This window comes from Doryrhamphus excisus, linkage group LG18 (assembly GCF_037039965.1).
Source record: "Doryrhamphus excisus strain RoL-2023G ecotype Guam linkage group LG18, RoL_Dexc_Guam_v1.1, whole genome shotgun sequence".
NCBI lineage: Eukaryota > Metazoa > Chordata > Actinopteri > Syngnathiformes > Syngnathidae > Doryrhamphus > Doryrhamphus excisus.
The window spans coordinates 12988776-13016734 of NC_136374.1; the positions used below are offsets into that span (position 1 = coordinate 12988776).

The window sequence follows — 27959 nt, forward strand, 5'->3', positions numbered from 1 at the left end:
GAGCCTGTGAATTTACCCAGTCCCTGCAGATCCTCCATACTTTAATCAGGGAAAATCATCTAATCTGTTTGTAAGGACAATGAGGACAGAAAATGGATGAATGTTTATGTCTCACAAAATAATAATAACGATAATATTTCAACGTAACTCTCATTAAAGGGGACCTATTCTCATTTTACTACCCTTTGTATTGAGTTGTGGTCTCCTATAGAGCAGCTACACACAATAACCTGCACAGAAAACTTTGTAGATCTTCCAGAATCTGCACCTATTCCATCTGTATTCATCTGCTTCCTAACAATGAACCATGTAAGGAAGTCCAAGTAGGGAAGTTTTGTTGTGATATGAATTTAAATATTGATTGAGCCTGTGAATTTACCCAGTCGCTGCAGATCTTCCATACTTTAATCAGGGAAAATCATCTGATCTGTTTGTGAGGACAAGGACAAAAAATGGATGAATGTTTATGTCTCGCAAAATAATAATAACTATAATATTTCAACGTAACTCTCATTAAAAGTGACCTATTATTCTCATTTTCTACCCTTTGTATTGAGTTGTGGCCTCCTATAGAGCAGCTACACACAATAACCCGCATAGAAAACTTTCTAGATCTTCCAGAATCTGCACCTATTCCATCTGTATTCATTTGCTTCCTAACTATGAAGAATGTAAGGAAGTTTTGTTATCCTCTTGGCACCAAATTTGATATGAATTTAGATATTGATCGCGCCTCCGTAGACAACATCTGTGCGACGGCGAGGCAACAATGTGCTGCTGCTAGTTTCAGCAGCAATGCCCTCGCTGCTGACGATGCTGCCTTTAACGTGCCGTGCAAACGTGCTCCGCTGTGTTTGTTCAGCAGCATGTCTAGCATATCTCCGGTGTCTCATCAGTATGCCCCCGCCGTATACTCGAGTGCATTGGTTTCCTGCCATTAAAAGCAAACATTTGTGTCTGGCCGCAGCGCTATTTCTCTTTGCATGTGAGCCCATGCAGCAAATGGCATTGAGCAAGAAGTATTTGATGAGTCCTGCAGAAGCAGCTAGCATGTTTGGGGACCGACGGGGGACGGGAAAGGGACGCCATAAGTAAATGACAACATGGCACTTTCCATTAAAGCTTTACTGTTTAATCCATACAAGTAACACGGCGGCTTTACATCACATTGCCAGCAGCCTCACTCTCCTTTTTTTGATCATTCTAATGACCGCTATTCAATTAGAGTGGATGCTGATTGATGGGTCTCAGTGTTTCCTTAGTTGGAATAATATAGTACTACAAACATTTCTCTCAATCCTCCGTCTCGTTCATTTTTTGCGGTGAAATTAAGATGAAAAAAAATATTTTTGAGAAGAACAATGTTGTTTATGATGTTATGAGAAAAAGAACATAACAAAACTGATTTATAACACTGTATTACAAAAAAAACTATTGTATGAGAATAAAGTAATAATAACAATAAAGTGATAGAATGTATACTGTATATTGCTATGATTAAATATCATGAATAATAAAGTGATATAATGAAGTGATATTAAAATTGTAACGGGGAAAAACATTAAAAAAATTCAATCCTTGAGTGTCCAAAAAAGTGAATAACGATGATGATGATGATGGATTATAATTATTATTAATTATTATTATTATTGTTATTATTAATTATTATTATGATTGTTATTATGATTGTTATTATGATTATTATTATTATTATTATTATTATTATTATTATTATTATTATTATTATTATTATTATTATTATTATTATTATTAATAAATGTTATTCATTGGCTCATTTTTGGACACTCAAGGGCTTAATTTTAATAATAATAATAATTATTATTAATGTTCTTATTATTATAATATAATATAATATATATATAATAATAATAATAATAATAATAATAATAATTATTATTATTATTATTATTATTATTATTATTATTATTATTATTATTATTATTATTATTATTATTATTATTATTATTATTGGAAATAATAATAATAATAATTATTAATAATAATAAATGTTATTCATTGGCACTTTTTTGGACACAGGGATTACATTTTTTTGTTTTAATTATTAATTAATAAATAATTATTTTAATAAGTATTATTATTAATTAATTTGTTATTATTATTATTATTATTATTATTATTATTATCATCATAGCTGTGTGTTTGTGTTGGCTGACAGGGTTCAGAGAGTGTTTGATTTTTCCTTTCGCTGGATTGATACAACAAACTTCTCTCACGATCCTCCGTCTGAGTGCAGCGAATTTCTTAACTTTCCACTCTCGTATATGTGGAAACACATGGTGGAGGTGAATGCTAATGCATACACCGAGTCTAAGGAGACGGCAGATCAGAGAAATCCAAATTAAATATGCAAGGACACCACTAAGGGGCTGTAATGAGGAGAGAATGAGTGCTAGCTCAAGAATGAGATGATGCTGCTGCTCATTACCTGTAAGAACGTTCATTTACACGTACAGAGTGTTCTGCTCAGGCTCGGGTTTTATCGAAATGTGTTTATCAGGTTCACGCTGAAGAAAAAAAAAAAATCTCACACGATTGATTGTCTTAGTGAATTTGTTAATGTCGGGTATTCAGCTGGTGGCCCATAGTCCAAATCCATAGTCCTAAAAACAGCAGATCACACTTACAAAAATTCATACATTCTACAAATAATAATGCAGATCATTCATGAGTCCATCTATTCCAGCGATGCATAGTGGCAAGCAAAATAATTTGAAATAATTCTCATATGGAGAATCTTTGCCGAGCAAAACCAAGCTGGACTGGAATGTACAGCATGCTGTAAACATTGCTAAAAATATCAATAAAAATCTAGAGTATCATCAGAAGTTTGCTGCTGTCATAAAAAAATAGTAATGCATCACCAGTTTGTGTATCGCAGAGCTGCATCTAATGATCATTCAGCCCATTTTATTGGGCTATCAGACTGCTATGAATACCGCTATGATTTCCCACAGCTCCAAGAGATGAATTAAAAAAATGATGATTTGTTTGACCAATGGCTGGGATGCAGTTCACTTCTTAGGAACGAGTAACTTTCAGGCACTGCTGTATGTTGAATTAATCCACAAATAATCCATTTATCAACAGGGTTATTGCAGTTTGATGTATATGTTGACAATTAAATCAGAAGCTCATTCATCCAAAGCCTCAATCAAGTCGAAATGGCGCTGACTGTTGCGTGAATTAATGCTGCAACAATGAGTAATATTATGAAAGGTGATGTATTGAGGAGTTATTTGTGATACTTCACTGCAAGAATCTCTTGTGTTTTTCATAATTTGCTGTTCCCGGTGAGTACAGCAAAAGTTCAACAAATCCTGTGAACTTGGCTCCGTCTGAGGAAATCTCAAATGATGTGAGTTTATTACTTTTAGCTCTCAAAGGGGCTCTTTAAAAAAGTCAAACTAGTCTACTCGTGATTCACTATAAGCAGCTTTTTTTTGCTTGAATGTTTATTTTAAAAATCGCATGACAAGTCTGAATCCTCTTGGACAGAATGTTCTGTGTAAATACAGGAGACCCGCTTCTCCTCCATTGCAGCTATTGTTAGCGTTTCTTGTTCCGTGCTGAATGGTTATCCTGCTGATATTTTGAAGCGAATTGCTCTAGACAAAGGTCAGGATGGTTCAGTGTTTTGGGACAAAATTCCCACTAAATACATGAAAATGAGCTGCTGTGGATGAAAAAGCATCACTAATAGAAACAGTAAGTATCTTCATTAGATGTCAAACATGGTGTTTTCTCTAGCATAAGCAGATGTAAACACCGCCCGAGTGAGAAAAATCTATGGCGGCAGCCAAAGAACCCCAGACGTGATGTCTTAGTCGCTTCTCTACAGTGACAGGCAATCCCTCTCACCGCTTAGCAACCAACTCCTTGAGGGCCACGGTGGTGACTGATGGGATTTTCCAATGGATCCCTTCTAAGGTATGAATGTGTCCTTTGCAACGCAACGGATATCAAACAGAGTGTTTTTATTTTTCCATGCGTAGCAAAGGCAACTCCACTATCACAGAACATGTAATAATAAGAAAGTCTTTCTTGTGTGGTCATGAGGGGAAGAGTAAGAGGTAGAACAAGGCTCTAATTCGGATCAGCACCAGAATTCCGGGATGATCAAATATTCATTCATTCATTTTCTACCACTTTTTCTTCACGAGGGTCGCAGGGGGTGCTGGAGCCTATCCCAGCTGTCTTTGGGCGTGAGGTGGGGTACACCCTGGACTGGTGGCCAGCCAATCACAGGGCACATATAGACAAACAACCATTCACACTCACATTCATACCTATGGACAATTTGGAGTCGCTAATTAACCTAGCATGTTTTTGGAATGTGGGAGGAAACCGGAGTACCCGGAGAAAACCCACACATGCACGGGGAGAACATGCAATTTCCGCACAGAGATGGCCGAGGGTGGAATTGAACCCTGGTCTCCTTGCTGTGAGGTCTAACCACCAGACCGCCGTGCAGCCTCATACCAAATATTCACACCAAATTCCAATGAAATGTTTTACAGTTGTATCTTATTTATGATGAGGCATAAAAATCTCCATCATGATTACAACATAATCTATTCATTTTTGGGAAACTACACACATTTAAAGGTGACCGGAATCCATTTACAGTCTGTTGAGGTATGTAGTCGTTAATCTTAAATGATAAACATTTATCCAAGTACTTTTAGGTCATTCGGAAGTCCCAGTAGTGCAGTACTGCGCTCACAGCTCTACTGGGGTACATTATCATTGCGGAATGCAGATGATCGTGAAAAATCAAAAATTTACCAGTGGGTCTTACTGCCATCCCTGTTCTAAATCAAGAAATCATGAAACAGACCTGCCTGGCAAAGTTAAGCAGACCAAAAGATGCTGAGATCTACAGAAATTCAGGAACAAATGAGAAAGAAACTAATTGAGATATATCAGTCTGGAAAAGGTTATAAATCCATTTCTAAAGCTTGGGGACCCCAACAAACCACAGCGAGAGCCGGCATCCCTAAAAGTGCTCAACAGTGCTAAAATTTCCCAGAAATGGCCGGCCAAAGCATGACCCCAAGAGCGTTTCGACGACTCATCCAAGAGGTCACAAAAGACCCCACAACAACGTCCAAAGAACTGCAGGCCTCACTTGCCTCAGTTAAGGTCCGTGTTCATGACTCCACCATAAGAAAGACACTGGGCAAAAACGGCTTGCATAGCCGAGTTCCAAGACAAAAACCACTGCTGAACAAAATGAACATTAAGGCTCATCTCCATTTTGCCAGAAAACATCTCGATCATCCTAAAGACCTTTTGGAAAAAAATACTTTTTGGAAGGCATGTGTCCAATTCCATCTTTACACCACTCATTGCAAGTTAGCGCCAATGCTTGATTGCAGTTGTTGCTGCTAAAGAGGCCTCAAGCAGTTAGCAGGTTTAGGTCACTTTTCACACAGAGCCATGTAGGTTTGGATTTATTTTTCTCTCATTAACAAGAACAACTTTCATTTAAAAACTGCATTTTGTTTTCAGTTGTGTTGTCATTGACTAATATTTAAATTTGTTTGATGATCTGAAATATTTAAGTGTGCAAAATATTAATATTTACATATTTAAGTATGGAAAAAAATATATCAATTTAATGTTAAAAATAAAAAAATAAAAATGTAAAAAATATATTTAAAATTATGTACAAAATATTAATATTTATATATTTAAGTATGGAAGAAATCTATTAATTTAATGTTAAAAATAAAAAATTTAAAAATGTTAAAAAAATATATTAAACAAATTAAAAACATAAATTATATTAGGAAAGCAGGAAGTGAACAAATGTAACAGTTACTGATTGTAAAAGTACCAGATGGAGGGGTAGGATTTAATAAACTTTGCTTCTTCCTACTCCTTTTGGACATGTGGAACTGTGAACTGATTACGTGATGCACTCAATTGTAATCTGATGCATGTTCAAATGAAATAAAACCATTACCAAAACCAAAACCTCCAGGCCGCATGTCACTGGTACATAGTTTCATTGGAATACAAACCTACACACCAAATATTTTCTTGCCAATAATAAATGTAGAAAAAACAGAAACGCATCCGCCCTTACCTTAAAAAGCCTCAGTATGTTGGCCACCATGATGGAAACTGAGCTGGAAGACGCTCCGATGACCCCCACCACCCTCTCCGGTTTGGTGATGATGGGCGCCCCTCCGCCAAGACATTTGACATCCGTCCCATCCTTTTCGATTAGCGCCTGCACGAAGGTGAGTGACTGCTCCAAGGCGTGGGTGTCCCGCGAGCATGTGTCCAGGATCCGGGCCCCCAGCGTAATATTTGGCAGCAGGTTATTGTCGTTATTGATGCGGTCCAGAGCGAAGAGCATGGCCTCCAGTCTGTGAATACCCTTTTCCTTCTTCAGCTCCCCACATGGCTTGCCGTCGTGGCCCCTGGCGTGCACCGGGAAGAGTCCGCCTAACGATATGTCACCGTCAATGCGAATGGAATTCAAATGTGTGTGGCCCGGACCTTTGGGTTTGGCGGCCTGAGTGGCCTTGAGGGAGCTGTCGAGGAGCAGCAACAGGAGAACAACACCCGGTCGCTGGCAGCCAGTCCGATCCGCTCTGCAAGGTGGGGGGTGGAACATGACGGCGGCCCGTATGAGCAAAATAGAAGCCAGGTACTTGCTGATGCTGGCCGGAGGGTTAATTGCTCTCCAAGCAGCTGGCACAGGAAAGGCTTCCTCTCATGTCTCCACTCTCTCAGACAGTTAATGTCTAATATGAGCTTGGCGCTTTCAAAAAAGGATGTAATCCTCCACTCCCTCACTACATCCTGTGAACCAAAGTCTCTTGTTTCTCACACTCTTACCTTTGGAGAGCCGTCACTTGGGGCATCAGGAGGAACAAAGGTGAAAGACAAGCTGTGTTTTGGGTTGGGTTTTTTTTTGCCTTCGATTATTTCGTCCACTCTCCGCTGCAATCACAGGTTTTAATCTTCAGCGTCCCCCTCGGCAGGGATTTGGTATATGTCAGAGCCCTCAGGTCCGCTTAGGTCCACAGCTTCTGTGTGAATTCCTGAAAGATGAAAAGGAGAGCAGTGAGGTTGAGAGAAACAGGAATGAAAAGAGGAAGGGATTTGTGTTGGCGTGAGCTTTTCAATATTTCTTTTTTTTTTTCCTTCTTCTTTCTAGATGCAATGTTATCTGGTGATGATGCGTTTTGTATTCAGACAGAGTTGTCATGAACTCTCAAGGTCAACGTCACAGCCCACGTGCCTCCTTGTCAGATGCCAACTTTGTCAACACACACTGTAGCACAGGGTTTTTTTTTCACCCAAATGTGTCAGATTTGCTCCTGATTTCAAATTAATCAATGACAACATGACACTAAACACTTTTATATTTCCACCATCAGCAGAAGCAGAATGTGTGTAAATGCATTTAAACATGTTTAGTGCTTTTCTACCTTTGAGGCATTCAGAGGACTTTGACAGTACAATACAATACAATACAATGCAATACAAGCAGTTGATGTTTGCTAAATACAAGGATGAAGAGTCTTGAACCAGTCATGATGTGCTACATATATCACTATATTGACACTATGGTACCCATTATGTCATCGGATGGTCATGTCACCTCGTACTTCGGTACGTGACAAAAATTTAAAATTTTAAATAATGAAAAAAAATAAAAAAAAATAAATTATATTAGGAAAGCAGGAAGTGAACAAATGTCATGAACCAGTCATGATGTGCTATATACATCATTATACTGACAGTTACTGTAGTACCCATTATGTCATTGTAAATTTTTAATTTTTAATTTTTAATTATGAAAAAAAATATTTAAAAAATAAATTATATTAGGAAAGCAGGAAGTGAACAAATGTCATGAACCAGTCATGATGTGCTATATATATCACTATATTAACAGTTACTATGGTACCCATTATGTCATTGGATGCTCATATCACCTTGTACTTCAGTATGTGACAAAAATAAATAAAATTTAAAACAAAAAAAACTTAAACTATATTAGGAAAGCAGGAAGTGAACAAATGTAACAGTCACTGATTGTAAAAGTACCAGATGGAGGGGTAGGATTTAATAAGCTTTGCTTCTTCCTACTCCTTTTGAACATGTGGGGGGGCTGAGGATGGAACTAACAACATTCAGGTTGGGAGAAAACCTACGTAATCCCTCCCAGCTAACCACGCCACCCCCGGTCCATACTGTATATATTTGCGTTCTGTGCAAAATGCAAATTCAAATATCCATTACAACATATTTGTGTGAATATTGAATGCCCTCCCCCCGCGTTTGCATGGGTTTTCTCCAGGTTTCCTCGCACATCCTACAAATATATGCATGTTAGGCTAATTGAAGACTCTAAGGGTATTCGCATATTAGGTCATTTGTACTATGGTGGACTTGGCCTCTCCTAGCACCCATTGGCCTGTGCTCACACTGAACATTTAAGTCATGGTTGTTTACCTATCCCATCACTTTTGTAGTATTACTCCAGGTTCCCTTCAGGTACTCCGGTTTCCTCCCACATTCCAAAAACATGCTAGGTTAATTGGCGACTCCAAATTGTCCATAGGTATGAATGTGAGTGTGAATGGTTGTTTGTCTATATGTGCTCTGTGATTGGCTGGCTGGCGACCAGTCCAGGGTGTACCCCACCTCTCGTCCGAAGACAGCTGGGATAGGCTCCAGCATACCCGTGATACTATTAAGGATAAGCGACATAGAAAATTGATGGACGGACTGCAGTTTCCTTGATTTTATAGATTATTTCCCACTGTAGTCTTATTTTGAGTCACTTTGATTATTTCAACCGTGGAAAGTGCTGGTTGCTATTTGCGAGAGGAGAAAGTGTGCCATGTTTTTTTAACTTTTAGCTCATTTTGAGTTGTTTCATTTATCTCTGTTATGCGTTAGTAAAATACAACTGACCAAACGGTGTGTTCACACTTTCGGTTAAAAGTGAAGTTGCTCTGCTTGTACGCTTCGGTAATTAAGTTCTGGACAATATCAATATATCAGATATTGGTAAAAATCCAATAACGAGCATCTCTACTGACAACCTCATATGGCTTTTTTCCAGCTCTAAACAGCAGAATAACAATCTGGGGGAAAGGGGCTCTAAGAGGCTGTACTGTGTAGAAAGGTCTTATGTAGCAGAGATCTACTACAAAGGAAAACCATTAGGTACATTAAATCTCTAAAAATTGGTTTCAAATACTGCTGTGATCTTTTTGCACCAGACTGGACCATTTTAACATTACATTGATATGTCTGCTCACTGCTGGCAAAATCAATTACATTCATATAATAGCATTTATATGTGAGTCTCAGAAGCACGTACTAGGTGCATCAGCCTGACGGGCTAAAAGAAGCAGTCAGAAGTAGTAATAGTAGTAATAGTGCCATTAAAGAGTGAAAAGGGGAGTTTTAAGATTCAAAAGGTAATTGTTGGAACAAATAGACTCTGTAAACTCAATCAGCAGGTTCTGAACATAAGATGCTATCAGCATGGCGGTGTTGTTGGTTTTCCACTTTAGACATTTTGCAAATGCCATATAGGCACAAATTACTACTTTAAAAATTACATCCAAACTACAATATACTACATGTTAATAGTTATGGTAATTTTAGGTAATTACTTATGTTATTATTTCCTCAGAATAAGATGATGACCTCTAATAAGACAATATGTGAAGAAAATACATTTCAAATTAAAAAAAAAAAAAGCCAATGGTGTTCCAGAGACATAGCAGGACTTCATCCCATCAAAGCAGGGGTGGGCAAACTACGGCCTGGGGGCCACATGCGGCCCATCAAGCGTTTGAATCCGGTCCGCCAGTTGCTTTTTTTAACATACAAACAACATGACTTGCAAGTCGGATGTCTTATTTAGTAAAAAAAAAATAATTTCTAAAATTAAATTACTTAATTTGAAGTGGTCGGAGGTTTAAAGTGCTCCTGAAAAAAGGGACATGAGAACATATAGCTAATAGTATACTTTTACAGATAAAATTGGACAAATAATTCAAGGAAAATTCTAAGCATAAAATAGTGTGTTGTGTGTTTGTTACATACATGTTTTGTTAAGTCAATGCGGCCCACGAGTCAAAATATAGATAGATGGATGGATGGATGGATGGAACAATTGCACAATAACACAGCAGTGAAACGTCGTTGCCTGGCTCCCGTGTAATAATAATAATAATAATAATAATGTGGAGAATAAATAGATTACATCAAATATGAACAACAATGTACAGCATAAACATTGCACAAATAATTTAAATAATTTTGAATAAATAATAATAATTATATATATATATAATTTAATAATAATAAAATATTTAATAAATAATAATAATAATTATATATATATATATATACTTTAATAATAATAAAATATTTGCCCACCCCTGCATTAAAGCGTGTATTAAAATATCCATACACATAATAGCAGCACACAACTATCCTCCTCCTAAGTGTGTATCAGCACCTGACTCATACTTAAAGCTGTGATGGTCTTTGAAGGAACAATCTCCCAGCGTCAAAAGACAACGGGTTAAATCCTTGGCTCAGCAAACGGCCGAGATTCATTGAGAGCACATGTGAACTGACAAGGTCCCACGAACACAGCCGACTGTCTCTCACCGGGAGTGAAGAGAAGTTATTCTTCACAGGTGATTCACTCCGGGTGCCCTTTAAGTGCCGGCGAGCCAGTAAAGACTGCAAACACTGAGCTTTGTGGATGGGAGGTTTAATGTCCTTGCTCTGGTCCAGCATTTACAACTACAACAAGAATGGCTATGGTCTCACACGGCAAATCATCCCATAGGCCGCAGCTTTTTCAACCACGGATGAATAACAATAACAATGCCGTGAAGTGCATATTGGAGTCTTCAGAAATTAGTGGGGATTTGGGACATTTTTCTTTGTGTTCTGTGTAGCTACTGCTTTAATATAGGCCGGGTTTAATGTTAATAACAAAAAAAACAAAAAAACAACTGTAATTGGCCCTCAGGCCACATTTTGGACACACTTCCTCCATGATGCTAACAAATCCTCCTTGTTTCAGATGTGGTTCCTTCTTAACCACTATATATTTAAATTTTCTGGAGGTGGGTTCTGGCACATATACAGAATAAATCACTCCAGTAAGGCCACCCGTCTGTCTAAAAAAAAAATAATAATAATAAAAACAGCCATTTTAATCAAGCACCTTTCAGAGCGTAGTGTTCACCGTGACATGCAGCCATGTGCTTACTGGATGGAAAGCACGACATTAGCATATTCCATATCATCATCATCATTGCGTATCCTATTTCCAGACGAGCACTGTAAGGCACCATGTGCTACACGCCCTTACTCGTATTGTAGACTGACACTGCTGTGAGAGATGATAGCAAGCTTATTGTGTTTAAGTTGAAAGCTCAGGAACGAACCTCACAAAGGCTTACTGGGTTGAAATTCTGGCCAATAAATAGAGTCATTTGAAAATTTGTGCACTGAATAGTTTGTGGTCATAATGCTTTGAAACACATGGAATACTGATATTGTGAAAGTTCGATGATCATTCGATAAATTCTCAATGACTTATGAACAATTACTTGCCAAGTACTGATGCTTTGCTCAATGGCGGCCATGATTCTTCAATCAATCTTGCTGAAATGTTACAAATCGGTGCCTAAAGATGTGGACCAAATCTACCTCGATGATGCAGGTACAAAAATCTGAATTCAAAATGAACAAGGCAGTCGTTCGAAAGCTGAAGCTGGACTGAAATGCTGTGGAAATACATTAAAACGTAGAATAAAAAGTAAGAGTAAATTGGCAGTTTGAGTTAAAATCAAGAATTGAACCAACCATCTCTGGGTGTGGCTCCAAATCTGTTTAGCACAGGGGTCTCAAACTCCCGGCCCGAGGGCCAAATGCGGGATGCGAGTTTGATACTAGTTTTTTTTTTAACCTGATGCAGCCCAGCCTCACACAGACCCTAACTCCAGTGGCTCCCGGGTAAATTGAGTTTGAGACCCCTGGTTTAGCATGTAAGGGCATTTAGATCAATAATACAATCTGCCCCAATGACTTCATTGAAACTTACAAACCAATGACTTTCTCCCACCTGTCTGTATTTGTCAGAAAAATAATGGCACAGGAAACACAGTAGGGATGCTTGTTTTGACACATTTTCACCATTTCATGTGCCGTGATTGAGGAGTAGAAGCGTTAGCTTACACAATGTGAATAAATTAGGACCCCTTACAAGCTTTATCATTTAAGTAAACTCTGACAATTATCTCAAATATATCTCTTCTCACATTGAACCATTTATTTTTGTGTGCACAAGACACAGGGGGTGCTGCTATATTTTACCACATCCCACGCACTTGTCGCAGAGATTCTTTTTGAGCGCATTTTGATATTTAGGAGGTCTGGAGAGCATTTGTGTTCTAGCAGAAGATAAATGAGGCGGGGGAGGATGAGACAGACGTAAAGGATGATGGGGGAGGAAGTGAACATTCAAGGTTACTAAGAAATCCAAGAAAAAGTAAAGTACTGTATAAGTATTAGTATCAAGTGTTTTAAGTTTTTGCATCAATGTCATTAAGAGTTTTTTTTTAGTCCAGTCATCATGTGATGCTGAAAATGCTTTTTTTTCTGATCATTTGACGGTTCAAGAAAATACGAGGCCAGTGGCATAACAAGGATGTGGTCGGCCAACATTTTGAAGCACCAAAAATAATCCCTTCTTTATCGTTGGTAATTGGTTCCAGACCCGACTGTGATTAGCGAATTTCTTGAACTAACCACCCTATATTCACCTTTTTAGTAGATACAATAGTACTAGTATAAGTTGTGATAGCTGCAAGCAAGTCCAGCTAACTGGCTAAATGATGAAGTTCAAATCGGTTGCCAAGCAACTAGGGGTGCAACGATTCTTCGAATAATTTGAATACCTTGATTACAAAAAATAATCATCAATTTTTTCTGCCTCAAGAAATCACTTATGTAACGCGCTATGTCACAGACGCAAAAAAAACATTGGCCGATGCCGACCACCAATACTGATCACATACATACGTTGTGTGAATGTTTAAATGTATTACTGGCTATATTAGGGGTCACCAAGGGATACTTTTACAAAATGAAAATACCCAAGAGCTACTCATTATTGTAATATTTATTTTCATAGCTTATTTCAAGCTAAACAAAGCCAATATGCTAGTATCCACACCTCACGTTTGGCATTTGTTTCGAGTCATCTCACATCATTGACTGAAAACCTCTGCTGGGTCCCTCCAGCCACATCCGCTGTCTGCTGAAGAGCAAATGCAGCCGACTCCCTCTTCTGTGCCCGCAAAGCAGATACAATATCTGCGTACACAATGGCCGTTTCTGGGCTGGTGGCCAGCCAATCACAGGGCACATATAGACAAACAACCATTCACACTCACATTCATACCTATGGACAATTTGGAGCCGCCAATTAACCTAGCATGTTTTTGGAATATGGGAGGAAACCGGAGTTCCTGGAGAAAACCCACGCATGCACAGGGAGAACATGCAAACTCCACACAGAGATGGCTGAGGGTGGAATTGAACTCTCGTAGCTGTGAGGCCTGCGCGCTAATATATATATATATATATATATATATATGGACCCCCATTCATCCATCTTCTACGCAGCTTATCCGCACCAGTGTTGCAGGGGTATGCTGGAGCCTATCCCAGCTAACTTCGGGCAAGAAGCGGGGTACACCCTGGACTGTTCACCAGCCAGGTCCAAAAACCTGATCAGTAATATGAAACCTTTTTCATCTTTGACTTTTTCCTCTTAAAGAGTAATTAATGGCTGAGCAGAATGCCGAGTCCATGTTTACTATAGTTTATGGATTCTGCTCACCATCATGGCGGCCAAACACGTGCAAGGCCGAGTCGGCATTCTCATCAGTTTCTGTTATGGATGCCAAATCAATGGGTAATTTCTAGCAACCTGTCTAATTTTACAATGAAATATACAACTAAAATCTTTTGGTGAACTCCCCTCTATAAATAAATGTTTATTTTCTCCACAGGACGTCTATTCTCTGGAGTCATGCAGCAGCTGCTTTGCGCTGAAACCAGCCGGGAAACTTTTTAGAGATGTGCTCCTCTAACAGATGGGCAGGAGGGGCCTCCTAATTGACACTTCAGCATGTTGACGCTGCGCAGCAGATCAATAGAGTGGTGGACAGACGCCCTGAGGAAAATGAATGGCGAGCGTGCACACAAACACACAAGCAGTCCTAGAGAAGACTTAGATGAGGCTGCCACCGTGTTTGTCGTGGAGGCAAAGTGAACTCTTTGAGAGGTGTCATGAAAAAAAAGTTTGGCTAAAACGTACAATATCACTCATTGTCCACGAATGTAAAACAGCCGAGAGGTCGTCTGATGGCCTTTTTCAATCAGACAGACGGGAAGGCAAAAAGCCCATTTAGCAATCCCTGTGCTGCACATTTACTTCCTAAGTATTTGCATAATTTAGACAAAGCACGCTTCCACGACTGTTAGGCCGCACATTAGAAAGCAAACAGCAGCAGCGGAGATGTCTTTCTATTCGGGGCTAGACAAAGAAAACAACTTTGGGGCTTGGCCTTGCTCATGTCGAACATTTCTTTAAGCCGCCGTACCTCTGCCAAGCCTCGGCGAGGCTGCTAAGTGGTGCATGCATGCTTTTTCTTTTTTTTTTGTCTCAACACACAACAACACATCCCAGCTGTCAGATGAAACAGTTGGCAGGAAGGAAGTCATAGGCCAGCGCCATCCTTCTCTGTTCTTTCATATCTGATTGCAGCCCATTGGTGCCTCCACTAAGGTGGTTTGTCTGTGTTTGTTTGTTTGTTTACAAATTGTCAGACTGAATTTCAATCACATTTTACCACTGATATGTACAGCTTCAAAAAATGCCCACAGCAGAACCATAAACACAATCTGTCCCTGGATGCACACTTTTCACAAATATTGGCAACAGGAAGAAGCTGTTGCAGGATCAAACTGCTATCGTCATAACCGAATATTAAATGGTAACAGTCATGTGTTCATTTGTTTCTTCAGTTGCATTAAGAAACATCCGAATAACACTTGCATAACTAATTACACCTGACAGGAATAAGAATAGGCACCAAGGACCTGATACCATTGCAAAAATCAGTTCACCATTGTTCACAACTTACTTATAGCTTACAATGTGTATTCTTGGTGTCCACAATAAGCTAAAGAAAAAGCAAAATACAGCAATAATGATAGATTTAGCTCACATTTTTGGGGCGATGCTTCAAAAACATATGCCATGATATAAGGAATATTCATATTTTGGTCAAATTTTCAAATTTACAGGGTTTTTTTCCTTGCAGAAAAAAAATGCAATGCAATTTTTTTCCTGTATACAGTTTTGGGATACTTCCATAAGGATTTTTTGTTTTTTTTTGCAAAGTTTGGCATAATACAATTCATCCATCCACTTTCTATGCTGCTTTTCCTTACTATGGGTATGCTGGAGCCTATCCCAGCTGTCTTTGGGCTAGAGGCGGGGTGCCATGCAGCCAATCACAGGGCACATATAGACAAACAACCATTCACACTCACATTCATACCTATGGACAATTTGGAGTCGTTAATTAACCTAGCATGTTTTTGGGATGTGGGAGGAAACCGGAGTACCCGGAGAAAACCCACGCATGCACGGGAGAACGTGCAAAAAATAGGAATTAAATTCATGATTGCATGACCGCAACCCTCGTGAGGATAAGCGGTGGAAAATGAATGAATGAACTTTGTCCACAAAAATAAACATGTACATGCTCCATGTTGGCGGCACGGCGGTCGAGTGGTTAGCGTGCAGACCTCACAGCTAGGACCCTCGGCCATCTCTGTGTGGAGTTTGCATGTTCTCCCCGTGCATGCGTGGGTTTTCTCCGGGTACTCCGGTTTCCTCCCACATTCCAAAAACATGCTAGGTTAATTGGCGACTCCAAATTGTCCATAGGTATGAATGAGAGTGTGAATGGTTGTTTGTCTATATGTGCCCCGTGATTGGCTGGCGACCAGTCCAGGGTATACCCCGCCTCTCGCCCTAAGACAGCTGGGATAGGCTCCAGCACCCCCGCGACCTTTGTGAGGAAAAAGCGGTAGAAAATGAATGAATGAATGAAAGCTCCATGTTGTTGTCACTTGCTAATACTATGGAATGCAACAGTTCGGACCCAATCTTGCCAATCTAGGCCAATTCCTCCAAAAACAAGTGTGATGTTTCCATCTTGACATCCCTTGTTTGTCAGTGTTCCGTGTCAAACAAGAACTGAGCATAGACCTCCAATGTTCTTTGGGTGCATTACTTTAAAGAAAGAGCAAAAACGCAGATGACCGTTGTGATTTATTTGGAAGGCCGAGGCGTGCGGTAAATCTCTCTATGAGAGGAGACTGCTGCTGTTTTGATTCGCCTTCGCTGGGAAGCCCAAGGAAACACACTGAATGCAATTTATCTTTTTGAAATATCAACTTGATGACAGCCGTGCCAGAAAGTCTCTGCCTTCCGACACTGGGGACGAGACATTTTAGGGCATGCAAACAAGGCTTGTGTGAGTCTTTAGTGAATGGCACAGGGAGGGAAATGTGTTGTTTGGAAGATACTGCAGGTCATTTTAGAAGATGTTATTGATAAGGAAAAGAAGTGGGCCATCTTTAAGTTTGTTTTTTTTTTGTTTCCTGGCACTCCATTCAGGCTAATGGAGGGCTATGATCACTGAGCGGCATCAAGCAGGAGATAAATTGAGTGAAATGTGAGGAGGAGCATTGCTTCTCCTGCCCTGGACAAACTAAAGCAGGGAAAAAAATCACATGCTGCTTAAAAAGGATGGAAGATGCCTTGCAGGGAATCCATCAGCAAGGCATGGAAGCATATTAAAAATTGTTGACTTCCCGCTTGCTGGCTAACATCTTCCTATCATGATGAAATAAAACCTTTCACCAGCCTGCTTTCCTCTTTATGCAGTCACTCTTTCAGGCTCTCCTTTTGGGAATTAACCAATAAAAGTGCAGTAAAGAGTCTGCCTAGGATCTCATGCACACCTTGAGGGAATGAACTGAAGGGCATATTATGTAATTGATCAATAAAGTACCAAGTTTTCTTGCAAACCAGTAAGCTCACCAGTCTTGGATCATTTGAGGTTATTGTTCAACCAAGGTGATAGTTTGGAACCAAGGATACTTTGTGCGCTCTTGGGTGTGGTTCGCTTAGCGTTCACACTAATTGATTGATTTGTTCTCAATCAAAGCAAAATTTGTTCTCAATCAGAAATCACACCACACTCTTTATTGCTCTCTGGTTCTACCATATCTTACTTATTGTGTGGAAATATGGGGTAATAACTATAAAAGCAATCTTCACTCGCTAAATGTACTGCAAAAAAGGTCAGTAAGGATAATTCATAATGCCGCCTACAGAGAACATACTAACTCCTTATTTCTAAAATCACAAATACTTAAACTTGCTGATATAGTTCATCTTCAAACAGCTAAAATAATGCATAAGGCTAAAAAATAACCAATTACCTAAAAATGTCATCCAATACTTCTCTACAAGAGAGGAGAAATATGATCTCAGGGAAGAACTACATTTGAAACACTTATATGCTAGGACTACGTTAAAAAGCCATAGCATTTCAGTATGTGGAATCAAACTATGGAATGGATTGAGTAGGGAAATCAAACAATGCACAACGATGAGCCAATTCAAGAAACAATACAAGCAGTTGATGTTTGCTAAATACAAGGATGAAGAGTCTTGAACCAGTCATGATGTGCTATATATATCACTATATTGACACTTACTCTCTACTGACACTTATGTCATTGGATGGTCATATCACCTCGTACAAAAACAAAAAAAACTTAAACTGTATTATGGAAAGCAGGAAGTGAACAAAATGTAACAGTTACTGATTGTAAAAGTAAACTGTATTATGGAAAGCAGGAAGTGAACAAATGTAACAGTTACTGATTGTAAAAGTACCAGATGGAGGGGTAGGATTTAATAAGCTTTGCTTCTTCCTACTCCTTTTGGACATGTGGAACTGTGAACTGATTATGTGATGCATTCAATTGTAATCTGATGCATGTTCAAATGAAATAAAACCATTTCCATTACACTTACATTCTGCCAGTTACCATCTTGGATTTTAAAAGTTGTTAAAGAGAACCATAACAGAGACAGAAAAGCCAAGAAAAAACAACTTTGCTGTGTTTTCTTTTGTGTATTTTTCTTTTTTTCTGCCATTTCAACATTGGTCCATGTCTTTGGTGTTCACATTTGAGCTCAAGTGACCCAAACTGCACCAGACTTGACTCGGAAATGGAGCGAAACCCATCTCTTAAGTACTCTCACACCCCTTGTTTGGTACACACCGGGGATGGGAGGGTCCCATTCACGCTTGACCAAAGCGGTCGTATATGAGCAAAGCAAATGCACCACAGTTCGCTTAAACCAAACAAAACATCCAAAGTCTGAGCACAACCTTAGAGCTTAGGAACTGGAAGCTGATCACACAGACGAGCCCATTACAGCAGAGAGTGGGGGTGGGGGTGGGGAGGGGGATGGTGTTACGCTCGATACAGGAGGCTGCTACCTCTCAGACACACTGATTGATTTACTGTATCTGTTGAGCCCGACCTGCCTTGCCTGCCTGCCTGTCAAGATTAAGGCATTCTTGTCCTATCAAACCTTGAGAGAAGTTATTTCCAAGAGAATCGCTCCAGGCTGCCAACGTATGGAAAAGTACGCGTTATCGCCACTGAAGGAAAATGCTCCGGGAGCATTGGCGGCGTTTTGTTAAGATTGTTGGCAATAACACAATGTATGAAGAGCTTGAGAGACATTCCAATGTATGTATTGTGTCCAAGTCTCAAAAGGAGAGACCTTAAAGTCTTCAGGTTGGAATTTTCCTTAATGACGAGATATTGACAATTATGGTTTGGTGTGTTCTGCAGTACCATATTTGCAGTATAGGGCATACTCACAATCTTGGACTTGGGTTTTTCCCCCCTCCTCTCCTGGACCTCACTCCCACTTCTACGCTGCTGTATTGCTGTAATTTCCCTGACTGGATTATTTCCTGTCTTATTTTTAGTTATTCATATTATTGCTACTGTGTCTATTAAGGTGGCAGCTATCATTAATTACTTGCAAGATGAGCAAGCATGTTATTCATTCATTTTCTACCGCTTATCCTCACGAGGGTCGCAGTGGTGCTGGAGCCTATCCCAGCTGTCTTTGGGCGAGAGGCGGGGTACACCCTGGACTGGTGGCCAGCCAATCACAGGGCACATATAGACAAACAACCATTCACACTCACATTCATACCTATGGACAATTTGGAGTCACCAATTAACCTAGCATGTTTTTGGAATGTGGGAGGAAACCGGAGTACCCGGAGAAAACCCACTCATGCACGGGGAGAACGTGCAGACTCCACACAGAGAGGGTGGAATTGAACTCGGGTCTCCTAGCTGTGAGTCCTGCGTAAGCGTGTTCATTCATTCATTCATTTTCTACCGCTTATCCTCACGAGGGTCGCAGGGGATGCTGGAGCCTATCCCAGCTGTCTTCCGGCGAGAGGCCGGGTACATCCTGGACTGGTGGCCAGCCAATCACAGGGCACATATAGACAAACAACCATTCACACTCACATTCATACCTATGGACAATTTGGAGTCGCCAATTAACCTAGCATGTTTTTGGAATGTGGGAGGAAACCGGAGTACCCGGAGAAAACCCACTCATGCACGGGGAGAACATGTAAACTCCACACAGAGAGGGTGGAATTGAACTCAGGTCTCCCAGCTGTGAGGTCTGCACAAGCATGTTAATTAAGATAAAATAAGATATGCCTTTATTATTGTGTGGTAGTGGGTAGCTACCCAACTGCCACTTCATCACCTTCACATTCATTTTCCTCAGCGAGTTCTCACAGGTGTGTTTGTGCACCTTATCAAGTTGGAAAAGGGCATCGTTCTCTTCTTCACAATGTCACAGTCCATGTTGGAATTAATGTTTCCCTTCAATGAACTTGCATCTCCTAGACCATGACTCTGCCACCACAATGCTTGACTGTAGGCAACTGCTTCATTATGCAAAGTACAGAGGAGCAGCGATATGCAACAAACTCCACAAATCAGGTACGGTTGCTCTCATTTTGAATATTGTAATTCCTGTTAGGGTGATCCAAGTGGACCAGAGCACTGCTGGTTTGTACTGAATTTGGAAAATAGTTCATATCCCTCTGGTATTAGTGTCTTTGGCTCCCTGTAGAATCAATAGCGGAACTTTCAAATGAAGGTCGCCTGGGTTGTATGTTCATATATGTAAATATATCTGGCTCTTTAGGTTCCTCAATCTGGAGTCTGTGAACTTTACATTATTTGATGTTGGAATTCTTATCATTGGTGGTGACCTTTAACTGAGCCTGTTCGTTTGGATCCTCTTCATTATTGTAACTCATGCTCACTGATGCTGAGATGCAAAGTAAAATATACATCATCTAATTGGCAGCCAGGCTGCACGGCGGTCGAGTGGTTAGCACGCAGACCTCACAGCTAGGTAGGTATAGGTATGAATTGTGAGTGTGAATGGTTGTTTGTCTATATGTGCCCTGTGATTGGCTGGCGACCAGTCCAGGGTGTACCCCGCCTCTCGTCCGAAGACAGCTGGGATAGGCTCCAGCACCCCCCGCAACCCTCGTGAGGAAAAAGCGGTAGAAAATGAATGAATGAATGAATGAATGAATGTTAACACTCGGCTGCATGGCAGTCAAGTGGTTAGCGCACAGGCCACACAGCTAGGAGACCCAAGTTTGATTCCACCCTCGGCCATCTCTCTGTGGAGTTTGCAAGTTCTCCCCGTGCATGTGTGGGTTTTCTCCGGGTACTCCGGTTTCCTCCCACATTCCAAAAACTCCAAATTGTCCATAGGTATGAATGTGAGTGTGAATGGTTGTTTGTCTATATGTGCCCTGTGATTGGCTGGCGACCAGTCCAGGGTCTACCCCGCCTCTCGCCCGAAGACATCTGGGATAGGCTCCAGCACCCCCGCGACCCTCGTGAGGATAAGTGGTAGAAAATGAATGAATGAACAATTTTTAGGGGAAAAAATGTCCAACTAAATGATTTAGTAGGAGATCCGAGTTCAATTCCACCCTCGGCCATCTGTGTGTGGGGTTTGCGTTCTCTCCCCGTGCATGCGTGGGTTTTCTCCGGGTACTCCGGTTTCCTCCCACATTCCAAAAACATGCTAGGTTAATTGCCGACTCCAAATTGTCCATAGGTATGAATGTGAGTGTGAATGGTTGTTTGTCTATATGTGCTCTGTGATTGGCTGGCAACCATTCGAGAGTGTATCTTGCCTTTCGCCTGAGGACAGCTGGGATAGGCTCCAGCATTAGCGGTAGAAAATGAATGACTGAATGAATGAATTGTCAGCCCATAATTCTACCTGTTTTTTTTTACCTTTTTATAATCTGACCAAGAAATGTGATAATTATTTTTTCTTTGTTCTTCTCAGGAATCTCTTAATGGATGCAACATAAACAAACGCTAATGCACGTTGGTCGCCAAGAGGTCAGTCCTGTGAAACATGCAGCAGATGTTGATGCTGCAAGGTCTCACTATCAAAGCTGCAGGTGGGCGAGCAAGGCATGTAATGTTTATAAAAGCAAGCTGAATAAAGGGCTTTTATTGTATTAGCTTTAGCCAACAGGAATGATAACTGGCAGCAGGAAATAAAAGATGCAGGTGAGAAGTGAGTGTTGCTGATGGCTTTGTTGTTTGTTTACGATTGAATATCAGCTGTGCACCTATGTGGCATCTCATCCACTATCGTTCCTCTTCACTTTGTCAAATAATGAAAATAAATGAGATTACACAGAAAAAGAGCCATGGTGAATATAGGACGATCCCAGCGAGGACCAAACCACCTCATTCTTACTGGAAGATAGAATCCAAACATAATTGTATTCAGGATCGCCCCTCTGGAACCTAACTGGCCTATTAATAGCTATTTTCATTCAATTTGATTTGACCCAGAAGTTAGTATGATTCATGTTTTGGAGTAATATATCTACATGGGAAATTGTCAAATAAATTATTTTTAGTGGAAAAGTGTCTTAAAAGGAAACAAGGAGCAGCTGTATCATTACACCACAAGGGACTAACTGGTAAATCTTTGGTGTTTTTCTCCCCTGTCTTGGACTGAGCACAAAATGGCGGCCATGGATTGTGGGGTCCTACATACAGCACATTTTTTGCTTGTCGGAAAAGTCAGTTTTGTTTGTATTTATGTCACACTTCCATCAACACTTACACTCTCAAAGTGCCATGAAGCCTCAAACAAGTTTTTGGATGTTGAAAAGAAAGATGTCACTAAATTATACATGAGTGCAAAACACATAACACAAATATCCTTGCAAATATCACAAGTGAATGTTGCAAAATACAACACATTGGTGATATGATTTTGTTGTGATTCTGCATTTTGTTAGTTATTTTGCTCATTGGTACATTGAGCATTGGCAGTCAATTAGTTAGCCACACTGTTAGTTATTCAGCTCAGGTGTAGATATTAAAATGGGACAATATTTCTTGTTTCAAGATAAGTGAGATAAGATGATCCGGCACAGATATGGGAATATTGCATTTTGTAGTTCTTTTAACAAAAACATGCAACTCATGGTATCAACTGCAATCAATTTTACAAGAACTACACCACAGCAACATCAGCAACAGTAATTAATAGTAGCGGATACGACTGCTGTTATTATTTTAACTTTCATCATTCATTCATTTTCTACTGCTTATCCTCACGAAGGTTGTGGGGGTGCTGGAGCCTATCCCAGCTGTCTTTGAACTCTTCGCCAGCCAATCACAGGGCACATTTTAACATTTTAAATAAAGCTACTGGATATTCTCCACTCATATGTCCAATACAGCTATCTTGTGGAAGTAATATCAAAATAAACTCAAGAGGTTGCCTACAGCCACAGCTGTTAATGCCAATGTTTTTAGAGACCCTGTTGGTTATTTACTTTTACCACACACACAACTACAGGAGACTCTGCAGTTATAATAATTCATTCATTCATTCATTTACTACCGCTTATCCTCACGAGGGTCGCGGGGGTGCTGGAGCCTATTCCAGCTGTCATCGGGTGAGAGGTGGGGTACACCCTGGACTGGTCGCCAGCCAATCACAGGGCACATATAGACCGGAGAAAACCCACGCATGCACGGGGAGAACATGCAAACTCCACACAGAGATGGCTGGGTGGAATTGAACTTGGGTCTCCTAGCTGTGAGGTCTGCGCAACTTTTATCATTTTTTTACAAAAAAAAAAAATCCAACAAAATGATTTACTGTGATTATTTAATTAATTTTGGTGCCGCTGGATAAAGGTGTTTTAAAAAAAATGGTGACCGTGTACAGCTTGGTGCTAATGAAAATGTCAGTGTGAGTGTTTGGCCTTGGCAGACTTTACTCCAGTTTTCTATAGTCTAACTCTAGTTTATGGTGGCTGTATTTGTTTTCATTGATCTGCTCCCATATTCATTTGGACCACTGTTGACGTTTACTAGCGTAGATGCCAACTGTTGGTTTCGATGTGTGTCGTTTTTATGATGCAGATTAGTGGCGTGTTTTCTTTCAAAATGACCTAATAAGATCATTTCAGGTGTTGCGGTTGTTTGTCTTCTGCTGCACGGTGCAGCCTCGAGCATCTAAAACAGCCAGCAAAGGAAGAAGAGAGTGTGGGGTTTAGAAAAAAAAAAAAATCGATGTAATCGAACACTATGTGGCCACTGCTGTAGCGAGCGTCGATACAACTGTCCGATGTTAAAAAGGGAAAACGTGCATCGTCATCCTGCACTGCACTTAGTGCCAAACCGCCGTGACACAAAGTTCCAGGGGAGAGTGAAAGTCACAAAGAGACACGGTCGTCATGGAGATGGAGGCATCTTGTGATTATGTGAGGGTTTTGATGTCGCTCATTAGGCTGCTAATGATTTGCGGGATGGATTTTAGGTGTTTACGTGGACATCCAAGCTCCTTCATTTTTCTCCTAATTCCCGTCATTTGCATCTCGCTAATGGATACCAGCACGCCTCTCTCGCATCGTAATCAATGGAAATGTCGTTTTTTTCCCCAATCTTTTGATCATGCCACACATTGTCACATTCCTCAAGAGGGATATGCTTCCGATTACCGGCTTTGTTCATTGCTCTCCAGCAAATGGTTTGTCTGGTTTCATGCTGCAGGAAAACCTCAAGAGCAGATTTGAAACATCATGACAAAACCACCCATAATGCAACAGAATAAAACACGCTTTTCACCGTGTGGGGAAAAGAACATGAACATCTCATTATATTCAAAAGCCAGACTAAAGAATTTATTATGTAGCCTTGATTTACCGTATAACCAAGTGACAAACTTTGAGTTAAAAAAAAAAACATAATAATTCATAGTTTCTGTCTCCTCAGTCTCGTTCTGTGTGGCTGTGTGCAATTTAATAACGATGTGTGGAGTTTCCGAATATTAAAATGTCAAAATAGTTATCGACTCTGTTATTTGGACGTGTCAAAGCTGGCAAGTGCGCTATGTTGTAATCTTCCTTCAGAATCCTGCTGTCCTGTTAGCATTTAGCACACATCTATTCTCTGCACGGTGGTCGAGTGATTAGCATGCAGGCCTCACAGCTAGGAGACCCGAGTTCAATTCCACCCTCGGCCATCTCTGTATGGAGTTTGCGTGGGTTTTCTCCGGGTACTCCGGTTTCCTCCCACATTCCAAAAACATGCTAGGTTAATTAGCGACTCCAAATTGTCCATAGGTATGAATGTGAGTGTGAATGGTTGTTTGTCTATATGTGCCCTGTGATTGGCTGGCCACCAGTCCAGGGTGTACCCCGCCTCTCGCACAAAGACAGCTGGGATAGGCTCCAGCATGCCTGCAACCCTAGTGAGGATAAGCGGTACAGAAAATAGATGGATGGATAGTAATAAAACCTACAATAAAATATAAATATTGCATATGAGCAAATAATATATATATATATATATATATATATATAATATCCAGTAGCTTTATTTAAAATGTTGTTTGTATTACATTGTCATACAGTTGTTTACAATGAACTCATGAGCTGTATTTATGGCATCTATAGCATAAAACGTTCATTCATTTTCTACCGCTTTTTCCTCACAAGGGTCGCGGGGGTGCTGGAGCCTATCCCAGCTGACTTTCGTCGGCAGCCAATCACAGGGCACATATAGACAAACAACCATTCACACTCACATTCATACCTATGGACAATTTGGAGTCGCCAATTAACCTAGCATGTTTTTGGAATGTGGGAGGAAACCGGAGTACCCGGAGAAAACCCACGCAAATTCCACACAGAGATGGCCGAGGGTGGAATTGAACCCTGGTCTCCTAGCTAACCACATAAAACAAATATTAATATTTGTCCACTGAACTGTAGTATGAGTGTATTTTCTGTATAATTCCAATCATTTTTAAGATTTTTTTTGCAGAATTTGCAGATTCCTTGATCAAATATAGGACAGAAAACGAAAATGAGCGTTGCGTCTCGGGTTAGTGTGCAAGCCCCGCCTACTGTGAGTGTACACAGAGCGGAATCATGGAGCTTGCCAGCTTGTGTTTGTTTATACAGCGTGACTTTCTACAGCGCATGTAAATCACATTATTATTCTTGTTAATCCCACAATAAAATACATGGAAACGTCATAATGGAGTACCGATGCATCCATTATGCAACATTCATCACTCAGTGATTCACACATGTATCGTTGACAGGATTTAAAGTCTCCAACAGTGACTGGACCTTTGCCTTCGTTTCTGATGGTAGCTGCTGTAAATTCTGCATTGTGCATTGCAGTGACATACGGCCTCCGGCTACAAATAAGAGCCAATCCTCATTTGGATTTCAGGGGATCCCGCGCTGTCCTTTCCGGTGACATCCCCCTTTTTTTTTTTTTTTTTTTAATGAAAGTTGTTCATCATCATATTGTCAGCAACAGGTTGACACCACTTAGTCTCCCCCAGAAGAGCTGTCTGGTCCAATCCTCAATGCTGGCATTTTACTTCCACAGAGGAAGCAACCTGCACCAGGATCACATGACAAGCCCTCGGGTTCCCGTCCCCCCCATTCCAAAGAGAAACTTGAATAACATTTTAACGTCTATGACTCGCAGCACTAGTCATTCTCTGGTTTTTAATTCGCCCATCGCTCACTTAGTTGCATGCTCAAAAGGGCTGCTCTGAGGTCAGCCGTGGCCGTTGCCCCACTTCCTCTGCTTTTCCAGGCGTAAAAAGGAGTGTGCATGCATGTATGTGTATGTGTGGTGCGCGGGGCCAAAGTGGACGTTTGAGTAATTCGTGCTGACATCCGGAGAAGCCGTGATTGCTTACAGGGGGCTACGTGGGCGAGCCACTGGGTGGCAGCGGCAGCAGAGGGACGGTGGCGGTGTCTCCCACGGACGTTTAACAGCCTTCTGAAAGCTTCAGAGACGGCCGGCCCGACGCCAGCAAACTGTCGGTGCGGGGGTGAGGGGGTGGTGAAATAGCTGATGGTGCAAAAAAAAAAAAAGAAGGGAGGCAAGGTAAGGGAGCACTCCACAGTAATTCCTGGAATACCTTTCATTGTACTCCAGCAACCGCTCCTACATAAGGAAGAATCCTCGAACACAACCAGGACTTAATGCGTCATTTTGAACAACATCATTATGTCGAAGGTGCAAAACCTTGTAAAGGAGTGGCTCATGGGCACATTACTTGTTGGTGAGAATCTGGGTAAAGGGTTAATGGAAACATCCATTCCCAACAATCATAATAACATTGTCTCAATAGCCCCCATGAAACAGGAAGTAGCCTAGTGATTAACAAACAGATGGAACAGTTTTTCCTTGCTGGAGGTGTGCACTCTACTAAAAGTGTTTGCCCCCTTTCTAATTTCTCATTTTTGAGATGGTTCAGCTCATTAAACAAATTTAAATATTAATATTAATCATAAATATATGTACATAATAAAAAAATAATTAATAATAAATTTATTAAATTAATAATAAATTTAAATATTAGTCCATGACAACACAAAATGCAGTTTTCAAATGACAATAAAATCAATCCAAAATTGTCTTCATGTGTGGAAAAAGTTATGATTGAATAAAAATAAGATATTTTTTCTTTAATACTTCAACATTATGCTACTAAATTGAGATTATTTTTTCTCATAATATTACATTATTATTCTTGTAGATTACAACCTTTTGTTTATATTTTTTACATTTATTCATGTAAATCTACTGCAAATTATGTTTTTAGTTTGCTGGATGATATTTGTAACATGTGCTGTGCGGCAAATGCCTCCCGAGCCGCACTTTGGACATCCTTGTTACAGATAGTCATCACAGCAACAAAACAAAAACAACAAGAAATGAAATGATGGCGTCTGTGTGTTTTTTGGTGTGTTATTGGAATGAACCCCGCCTGTTCATGAGCACGGTGACCCCTCATGCTCGTTTCTGCTCATTTGGCTCGGACCTCCTGCGGTGTGTCGGTGAAAAATGACTTTTCTGACCATGAATGTGACAAATGCATGCTGACTCAGTGGGCTACAATGTAGGGGGGAGGTTGATGATGATGGTGGTGGCGGCGGCGGGGGTTGCAGCCTTCCCACAGACCATCACAGCAGCGTCAGTGAATGCATCACAACACAGCCCCTGGAGGCGACTGTAAGTCAACAGTCCCTAATGTGAGAGCCTTGGCTATGCAGTCTGTTAAATAGATTGTGAAAATGCTCTTTTCA

The 27959-nt window shown here is 40.4% G+C and overlaps 1 protein-coding gene across 2 annotated transcripts in view; it reads right to left on the reverse strand.

Moving 5' to 3' along the window:
- LOC131105877 (metabotropic glutamate receptor 4-like) overlaps positions 1-27959 on the reverse strand; it is a 171738-nt gene that overhangs the window by 134329 nt on the left and 9450 nt on the right. For both annotated transcript variants that reach the window (XM_058054323.2, XM_058054320.2), the window contains exon 2: positions 6134-7100. In XM_058054323.2, coding sequence (XP_057910306.1) covers positions 6134-6670 — 537 coding nt within the window. In that variant the 5' untranslated portion in view covers positions 6671-7100. The remainder of the gene's footprint in view (positions 1-6133; positions 7101-27959) is intronic.